This window comes from Ctenocephalides felis, unplaced genomic scaffold, assembly GCF_003426905.1.
Source record: "Ctenocephalides felis isolate EL2017-DRISC unplaced genomic scaffold, ASM342690v1 CF-g0.4_SCAFFOLD_01170, whole genome shotgun sequence".
Lineage (NCBI taxonomy): Eukaryota > Metazoa > Arthropoda > Insecta > Siphonaptera > Pulicidae > Ctenocephalides > Ctenocephalides felis.
The window spans coordinates 3,201,298-3,211,481 of NW_020537324.1; the positions used below are offsets into that span (position 1 = coordinate 3,201,298).

Sequence of the window (10,184 nt, forward strand, 5' to 3'; positions counted from 1 at the left end):
ATATTTATATATACATACTTTTTGGGTTTGATCTTGTAAATCTTCATACACCATAGTCTTAACAACTTCAACCATAGTATCGGGAGTAGGTTCAAATACTGCAAAGTCTGCTATACTTTGAGCTTCACCTCCAGCATTTATGGCACGTACCATATATTTTCCTGTATCTTCCATGGATACTATTGATTCAAATGTAAATTAATACTGACATAGCAAATAAAAATTTATGTGTTAGTGACAAGAAATTTGCTCAAAATAGGTTTACTTTAAATAGGCGATCTACAAAACATGAATATTATATAATCAAATTTGATCAATATGAAAGACAAGTGCATACCTTTATCGATGATTAATTGATGACACAGCCCTTGTGTTTTTAATCGAAAAGGACTTGCCATTGCTTCTTGAATTGGTTTACCATCTTTATGCCACGTAACAGTTGGTTCAGGTGTACCAGAAACTTCAACTTCCATAATGACCCTATCACCTTTCTTCACAACTTGTGCTTGTAGCCGTCGTCCGAAAACAGGCGGAAAAACGGATTCTATATAAACAAAACATGGATTTAATATAAAGTACATGTTTTAATGACCACATTTATCAGAACTTACTCTTAACAACAATATCTGCTGTGCTGCTAACAACGCCTGCACTATTAGTTGCCGTACACGTGAATCTACCGGCGTCTTCTATTCCAACATTTTTCAATTCTATTCTAGCTTTGTTAAATTCATAAGTCATACTGATTACATTTCCACCCACGTACAAATCTTGCCCATTCTTTGTCCACTTTACCACAGGTGTTGGGTATCCATCTACAATACCTTCCAGCACAATATCTGAACCCTTGTCGACAATCCTCCCCACCAATGGAGATATAAATCTAGGTGAAACTGATTTTCGTACATGATGAAATATTTTCACTGGTTCAATTTTTGTCGTTACCGATTCCGTAATGCTGGTGTTTTGATCCATAGTAGTACTGGATAGTGTTTCCTCGCGTGTTGAAGCTGGTTCTTCATCTGTTTGATGATATTCTTCAATTTTCTGCGTTTGAGTTACAACTGGTGGTTCATTGTTAATCTGTTTCTCTGTACTGTGAGATTGACTAGTTACTTGATGAACTACATGCTTGGGTTCTCCACTGCCATAAGTAGTGCTAGAGTGCGAACTAGATTGGGTAATAATTTCCTGTTTCATGTAAATGGATTTTGTATCATTAGAATTTTGTTCGATAATGGGCATTACTAATTCATGATGTGTTTGCGAGGAATCTACGCTCAAAGCGGCTACGCACGTAGTTCTCCCAACTTCGTTTTCAGCTACACAAGAAATATTACCTTTTAAATTTTCAGTTACTGCTGGTATTGTTAAAATTTGTCGATCTCCGCAAGTCGATACCAAAAAGTCTTTGCCTGTCACTGGAGAATTATTAAAAAGCCATTTAATCTTTGGTGTAGGTTTACCTGTTACGATACACTCAAATTTCGCCGGACATCCATCCGGAACTTTGCAATCGGAGAATAATTCTTTGAATTGAGGTGCAATGTAACCAAACTCTGCCTGAATCTGCACGGGTTTTTGACTATCTCCTACGTTTACTGATTTTACTATCAAATTGGCGAAGCATTTAGCGTCTCCGTTTGTATTAAATGCTTTCACGGTATATAAACCTTTATCATCGGGATGTACTTGCAGAATTGTTAAACTAACTACACCGTCGTCTTTTAAGCAGATATCATACCGTTCATTTGATATTAATTCTCGAGTATTATGATACCATTTAACATAAGGTTTCGGATCACCAGTCACTTCACACTCTAATAAAACTTTCTCGTTTTCGGGAACTAAAACGTCCGTCAACAACCTTGTAAATTTAGGCGCAAACCCAGTCGGTAAAACTTTCTCGGGCGGTGTTACTTCTTGGGGTTTATTGACTTTAAGGATACAAGTACTGGACGCTTCGCCTGCGGAATTGATCGCAACCACTTTATAAACTCCAGCATCTTCAGAGAACACTTCTCGAATGATTAACGAACACCTATCTCCTTGAAACAGGAGTTGGAATTCAGAAGATTCTTTCACAGGTCTATCGTTGTGATACCAGATAACTTCAGGTTCGGGCTGGCCAACAATAATGCAGTCGAATCTGACGGAATCGCGTTCGAACGCTGATCGATCCTGAAGTGGCATCTGCACGGATGGCTTGATGGGCTCCATGTCGCTCGGCTGTTCGGAATCTGAAGTTTCGTTGGGCAGAAGACCCTTCACTGAGACGTTGCATGAACTGGTCACCGTTCCGGCGATGTTTCGAGCGGTCGCTGCGTACAGTCCAGCGTCTTTTGGGAACGCTTCGTTTATTATGAGCGTCGCACGTTGACCGTCCCGATGCAACTAAAACATTTTATTCAATGTCTCAACTTTGACAAGGATGCCCAAAATGATAATTATATATATATATATATATATATATATATATATATATATACTTTTCCTAACTAAATATCGATGTCTGTTAAAACACATTTTTGTAACTGTGAACGTCAGTGTAAAAAGGAGTATTACATTGTACACTGCATAATTATTGCCCTGGGCGTTAAATAAATAAATAAATAATTGAACTTACAGGTATAAATTTTTAAAATTGTTTACTTGGCACTAAAGCAATAAATAATAATCAGCGTTAGTTCGTTGAAAAAAAAAATCAAAAGTAGATACATATTTTGAACGATTCGAAATCGAGATATCTATACGTTCGATTATCATTATCTTGCGCAAACTCGACAAGAATATTCAAAAATAAAACAAAATGAGATAAAATACAAAATAATAACTAACTTCTTATTGGCCAGTCAATTCGTAATTGGTTTTATTGCTTTTCTAAAAAAATATATATTCTACTTTCTTTTTATCAGCCCTGTAATTAAGTTTATTTTCGGTAAGAGAAGGAAAGCGACAAACGAGCAATCGAGTCTATTTTAGTTGACATACGAAACTGGAGCACTCCTCCTCTTTGCTTGCGCCGATACTGATTTTATTTATGTGATAGAGATTGTGGAGTTTTGGCAACGAATGCAATATTATAAATAAAAACACACCAAACGTCCTCCGAAGCATCGCCACATAATATCAAAACCGATAATATGTAGTAAAGCAAATAATTACGAAGTTTTGCCTCATCATTTCGAAACACATGCTTTAATATTGAATCTCAGCCTTGGAATTAATAATTCTATTTAAATAATCTAATTTGTGTTTCAAAACATTTTTGGCATGAGTTTATTTTAAGTAGGCATAGTTAATAAAAATAAACATTATGATTATATTTTTCTAAGTACAGCCTCCGTTTTTTTTTCAATAATTTTAAAAATAATTTATCATACATGATTGTTTCTACGTTTCACTCAAAATCGATCAATACAAATTTTTAAGAATTTTTATAGTTAAACCACTTTTTGAAGGAATGTAATATCCCATCAGACAGTTTCAAACTTTCAAACAGTTTTTAAATTTTCGAAATCGACGAAAAATGTTGCACTTGTTAAATCAACTTTATTAATTCAATTTCTAATAAGTGTTTATTGAATTTTCTTGATTTAAATCCTTCAAAGCCCTTAAATAAAAAAAAATCCGAATCATAGAAATAATTATAAATAAAAACTAATTAAAAGAATATTAAAAAAAAATCAAAGTTTTAGTTCTTAAAAATAAAATAAATAATATTAGCTATTGAAAAAAATTTAAAAAACAATAAACAAAACATTTTTTTGCTACCTTTGAGTCAGAGGTTTCCATGAATGGTTTTCCATTATGAGTCCATTGAATTTGGGGTTCTGGTATACCTGATACTTGGCATTCCAATTTCACTTTTTGGCCGGCTCTTGCCATTGTGTTAGATAGTGGTATTACAAACACTGGTTTTTCAGTTGGTTCAAGAGCTGAATTAAATATTATTTTAATAATTTTATCTAGTCCTTAAATGATATATGAAAAACTTACGTTCAACCATCAGATATGCTTGACATTGATCAATACCAGCATCATTTGTGGCTTTGCACATATACAAAGCATGATCTTCAAGAAATACTTCTTCAAATCGCAAAACGGCCTCTCCATTATTATATGTAATTCCATAATCTTTAGAATTGTCTATACACACATCGTTTTTATACCACTGCACTGTAGGTAACGGATTTCCTATCACTTTGCATTCAAACTGAAAGCTTTTACCTTCCATGGCTTTACCTGGTTTCAATAATTCTACAAACTGAGGTGGTTGCAAGAGAGTATTGACATCAGTTTCTCGAACCGATAACGTTGCACATGTGTCTGCAGAACCATAATTATTAATTGCTTTACATCTGAATTTAGCAGAGTCTTCTGTAAACGTTTCTTCTATTGTTAGACTACACTTTCCGTTCTCAAACACTGTTTTATAGTCAGGATTATTTTGTATACTCATACCATCTTTATACCATGTTACGTCAGGTTCAGGATCTCCAACAACTTGGCATTCAAATGTAAATTTACTACCCTCAGGAACTACTGCATCCGTAAGCAATACAGTAAACTCTGGCGCTTTACCTAAATCAACAGTTTGCGATTCAGATGTTGTTGTTTTTACTGTTATTTGTTGAATCATCTCCGATTGCGCTAGTAACTCCGCTTCCAATTTAGCTTTTTCAGCCAAACTTCTATCAACTTCATCACGTTCTATAGCAGCTGCTTTCAAATTATCTATTGCTGTTCTTAAATTGTCTCTCATGGTTTCGAAAGAAGTCATCATGTCGCGATTGGAATTTTGAATCTTATTGAGATGTGAATATCTGCTATCATCATATAAATCTCTTGCAAGTGCAGACATTTTGTTAAGACGTTCGTTTTGTTTATACTCGCCAGAACTTATAAAGTGTTCCATTTCAGATAATAATTTATTAGCATCGTCTTCAGTCTTTATTGTTGCAATTTTACTAGCTACAGTTAATAATAGTTTGTTTCCTTCTCCAAACCAATCGTCGGTCTAAAATAAAGAAAGTTATAAACACAAGCCTTTCACTCACAATTACACATACAGAAAACGTACCTCATCTACCAATTTGAAGTATTGCATACTCAAATCAATGAGCCTTCTGACTTCAGAAACTTCATGTCGAAAACCATTCCAACGGCTACTTAGAGCATCCAAATCACGTTTTATACGTGGGTAATCTTTTGTTTGGTCCGAAAATATTTCATTTGAGGATGAAACGAATCCATCAATTCTATTTTGCAGTAGCTAAAAATCAATATTAATATAAAAGACATTTTAATTAAACATTTAAAATAACTGACAAAAATTATATAATAAAATAAATAAAATATGTGGTATATTATGATTAGGCATACATAATTAACAGTTCTCTTTGATAATTCCTATTATAAACTAGTATTATTCATTCATTTTTATCTCCTACCTCGATCGTTCGTTCGAAATATTCAAACGCCAGTGATGATGCTTTCGCTGTGGCCAAAGTCTCGCCGTATTGTCCTCGAACTGACGCTAGTTGCCTGACCAGATCGTCCAACGTACTATTGATGTCTTTCAAATCTGCATCAAATTGTCCAGTTTTCATTGATTCATCGAGAGCCAATTTAGTTGCATTCCAAGAGGCTTCAAAACATGATTTCCTATGTTCAAGCATCGTCAATATCTTCTCAATGTCGTGTTGAGCTGCAAGTTTTGGTTCCTGTTGCCTAATTTTATTTATTACTTCATCACTTTCATTCACAATTAACTTAAACATTTCCATGATTATTTTCTTGGAGGCTTCGTGATCTTTGGCGAAATTTTCGAGGTCAGTTTGTAAATCCACCGGTAATCTATGTTTGCTCTGAATATTTTCAATAGATTTATCCAATTCTGCAACATTTCGCAAGAAGGATATGATAGACTGGACTAATAGTTTGTATTCAGTACTCGTAGTGTTTAATTTTTGTTGCAATTCCTGAAGATTGTTCTTCACTGGCTGCGTTTCATCGAGCAGAGATGTATCTTGAGCGACTAAATCTTCTGTTAAACGAAGTTTAGTTTGTATATCATTCTGAGCTTGTACTATTTCGTTTGTAACCCTTTGCAAGGTACTTTCAGCAAAAGCAACTAATTCACTAGCATTTGATGTAGGGGATGTAAGGACTGGATATATGTTGCTATCTAATTTTGAAATCCAATTAATAACCTAGAATAAAATAATATTGACATAAACATACGAGTATATCTACATACGTAAATTCTGTTTGCACAATATTCTGGGCTAACTTCCAAGAACCACAAATGATATGCTACAAATTTTTATTCGTAGGCGCAATGGAAACGAATTGAGAACATAATTTATTACAATCATAAAATTTAATAATGCGAAACCTATAACTGTAAATTACATAAGTTATTCCAAAAAATATTTTGAATGTTAGGATTATTTTAGATTACAAAATGGTAACATCGTTTCTTAATTAAAATCACATTATATTGCATGTGTTTGCATAAAAAAAACTTATAAATACATACATGACAAGCTTATTTTGAAATTGATACTTATTTTTGTGGTATAGAAATGAATAGATACAACATACATTTGTTATTATTATACATAATAAGTAGCATGCGCAAATATTAGTAGAGAAATCTATAAATTCCCTCTCTTACCTGTCTCGTCTGCTCCATGGCGCTCCTCCACTCCTCGTACACCTGTCGGACGGTGGTGATTTGCGTGCGCCAGGTCTCCTGCTGCTCGATAAGCCTGAACTCTCTTCCGGAGAAACCGTTCAGAATTTCGTCGATAAGCGAACAGGCAGTGCCTATCGCCAAATGGCGGTCGCTGACGGCTCGCTGTAATGAAAAACCGTCAAAGCGTTCATGCACGTTCGTGAAATTTAAAATAGATCTGCTGGCAACGGGCGCCAGATACCGACAACGATTTGTAAACATTCGATTCGAGCAGTTGCCGCTGTCGAACCATTCGACACGGTATAAGAAAATTTTATGTTGATTGATGGTGTAAAAACTTTGTTTGAATACAATAGGATTAAAGGAATTATCAAATTTGTTTATTAGCAACTATTATGACTTCAAAATCATTCAAATAAAATTTTAAATAAAACTTCACAGATTAATTCTCCTTAGCTAAATAAGTTAGTAAGATAATTTATTTATTAACCGGTCAATCTATAAATAAAATAAATTTATAATGAAGTAAATAAATTGTAAATTTATTAGTATTATAATATTACCTGCTCTGCAGATCTTTTAAATCCAGTTCCACTGTTTTTAAGCTGATCATACATGGGTTTAATAACATTCCACTGTACGTCCATAAGCCTAATCTTATCCTCCATCGAATGCGCCGAAGATCGGACCAACAGTTGATCCAATGTATCGAATTCTGCGCTAAGCTTATCTGCGTCAGTTAGAAATTGTACGAATACTGAAGAGAGATCCAGGCGCAATTCGACCAAAGCTTTAAGAGTAGTCCAATTCTCGTGCAAACTTTCCACCTTTCGATCGACTTCTCTCCGTTGCTCGTCGTCCAGATATTCCAAAATTGGTGGTAATGTCAATAGGAGGGCGTTGATCTCGTTACCCTTTATCTAGAAATAAATAATTCTTTTCAATTTGTACAAATATCAAATAACGATCCATAATTACAAATGAACAAAATTTCATTCAAATGTTAAATACGGAAAAAATGGGCTTGTTTGTTTGAATACTTATCAAATAATTATTATCTAACTGCGGTGTTGAATCTATTACAATCAACTATCTAGTTAGTATTTACCTCTAGATTCTTCAATAATTCATGATGGAAGCTATAGAAGTCTTTGGCTGTGGGCAGATCATGTCCCATGTCCCTGCGTTCCTTCAAAGAGATTTCAGATATCGTTCTAAGCCAGGATGAAAGTTCATCTTGTTTTTCCTGGAACGCAAACAACGCCTCGCCGATTTTTCTGTCCGTCCTTCGCATCTCATCGCACTTTCTCCTCAATTCTATCGCTCTGTTCTCGATCTCTTCTAATAAATTTCTGACACCTTGTGATCCCGGATTGTTGACACCACATTCTGTTAACAAATCTCTTCCTTCTCGAATTACGTCCTGCGTAATTTCATCAACAGCATTTGTTATAGTGACCGGAGTGAGACGAGGCAACATTCCTACCAGGTCGTTTTGTCGTACTTCGCGTTCGAAATCATCAAGACGATTTAAAACCTATGAAAATAATTAGTTATAATATTTATATGATGGTACAAATTCAAAATATTCATAATATGTAAATCTTCTTTTAGTATTAGCTTTTGTAACGTATACAACAATTAAAAAATACAATATTTACTTACTTGTCGTCCATTTTCGTAAAATGCTTGCGCTCGTGTCAATAATGTTTCCCTGCTTTCCAAGTCGTTTAAGAAATCTGAACATCCTCCCAAAACACTATAAGCTTTATCACTGGCTTCGCGTCCTGCAAAACAGCCAGATTTTACCAACTGTTCGGTAGCCCTGGTTATTTTAATCGCACGCTCTTGTAATTCTTTAACTTCCTTCAAAAAATTGTTAATATCCACTATCAACATTGACGTTTCATACTCGGATTCACCCAGATAAATATCAGATCCAATTCGTTCTTTATGTTCCCTTATAGCATCTTCCAATTCATGTAAGTCTCTCGCCAACATAGCCAAAGCCAAACATTGCTCCAACCGATTTTTTCTATTTTGCCATGAAATTTCCAAAATTTTCCTCCTATCGTGCATCGCTTCCAACCAGCTTTCAACTTGTTTGATAGCAGATCCAACTGACGGTTTAATTTGTCCTGGCCTAGAATCTAAGGTACCTATATTATTTAAATCTTTTAAATGGTCTAGTAAATGGCCTCCCTCTTGTAGAGCAGCCATAACAGATTCCAAAACCGATCTTCTCAAATCGTGTATTTCAGTGAGAGCTTGTTTAACTGCATCAATTTGAATGGGAAGTTCCTCATCGCGACAAATAATATTAAGGGCTTCCATACGTTGGAGACATTGTTCGAATTTGTTTGAAAGGTTACACTCAGGTCTAATATTTGTTTTCTGTGTTCTAGGTGATTATTTATGCTCTGCCACGCAGTTCCTAATGATTCGGCCATCGCTGCATAGACCTCTGGTTCCGGACGCTGGGAGGATACTTTCTTATCGACTTGGCGCATTAACTCTTCGACGGGAGTAGCCTTGTTCTGGAAAAAAGAAAAAAGTCAAATTATTCGGTCTCTCATTATCACTACATAAAAATCAATATAATTTAATATTAATTGAAATTTATTAATATAAATTGTATAATATTTGAAAGAAGGTCATTCTTAAATTATATCTTGACTTGTAACTTATCTGATAATAAATAATTTAAAATTTACCTCTTTTTAATTCATAAATGCACTTTTAACTTATATACAAAATTGTTAGCAATGTAGAAAATTCAGTCTAGCATACAATTTTACTTTTTTTACTTATAATTATGATATTAATATTATATAAATGCAATTGAATTTATTTACAGAACATCCAGTAAAGTCATAAATATAAAATAACACCACATATAATAACATAGTTAAACTTAAAAATTATTTCATTAAATTTTTTTTTTTCATTTATATTACTCAAGATATATAACTTACATTAAGATTAAGCCTGAAGCAAACTTCAGTTTTTGGATTAAAATAAGAAACCCTACTGTATTTACTTACATCGCTTTATAAACTTAATGAAAATAAATAATAATTATGGAGCACATCCTCAAATATGATGTATTGACAAGCAAACAAGACTGAAGTCAACATGCTTTTCGCCCACATAAAAACATATAGCGGTATACGCCCTTTCGAAGTCTGTAGGCTGTTGCACCCATAAAAGCGTGAAAAGAAGATCACAAAATACAAATACCGTAATTTTTAAAGTCTACTGGAAAGGCTACTACTTTATTTATTTATATCCACGATATAAATCATTTAGTTCTCCTCCTGGAAACAAAAACGACAAAATATAAACGTCGCCCTACTTCGCAAACAGATATAGCATCTCACAGCGCAAATATCACTTTAATGACTTGCTATAAATCATAAGAAAAGTTTACAAATAAATTTAACGAAGAATTAAATTCAAACATTACTGGAAATCGAAAGTA

At 34.0% G+C, this 10,184-nt stretch overlaps 2 protein-coding genes across 2 annotated transcripts in view; both read right to left on the bottom strand.

The window, feature by feature from the left end:
- The window catches only part of LOC113365982 (titin-like), a gene marked incomplete at its 3' end in the record, with an annotated part of 31,575 nt that extends 21,966 nt beyond the window's left edge, over positions 1 to 9,609 (bottom strand). The window contains 13 exon segments of the mRNA XM_026607528.1: positions 19 to 179; positions 338 to 544; positions 612 to 2,394; positions 3,775 to 3,938; positions 4,000 to 5,020; positions 5,084 to 5,275; positions 5,454 to 6,215; positions 6,683 to 6,865; positions 7,267 to 7,623; positions 7,812 to 8,240; positions 8,369 to 9,054; positions 9,057 to 9,240; positions 9,559 to 9,609. Of these exon segments, the coding sequence (XP_026463313.1) occupies positions 19 to 179; positions 338 to 544; positions 612 to 2,394; positions 3,775 to 3,938; positions 4,000 to 5,020; positions 5,084 to 5,275; positions 5,454 to 6,215; positions 6,683 to 6,865; positions 7,267 to 7,623; positions 7,812 to 8,240; positions 8,369 to 9,054; positions 9,057 to 9,240; positions 9,559 to 9,609 (6,180 nt within the window).
- A 187-nt stretch (positions 9,610 to 9,796) lies between these two features.
- The window catches only part of LOC113365983 (muscle M-line assembly protein unc-89-like), an 8,303-nt gene continuing 7,915 nt past the window's right edge, over positions 9,797 to 10,184 (bottom strand). Inside the window, exon 8 of the mRNA XM_026607529.1 lies at positions 9,797 to 9,895. Within this exon, the coding sequence (XP_026463314.1) occupies positions 9,797 to 9,895 (99 nt within the window). The remainder of the gene's footprint in view (positions 9,896 to 10,184) is intronic.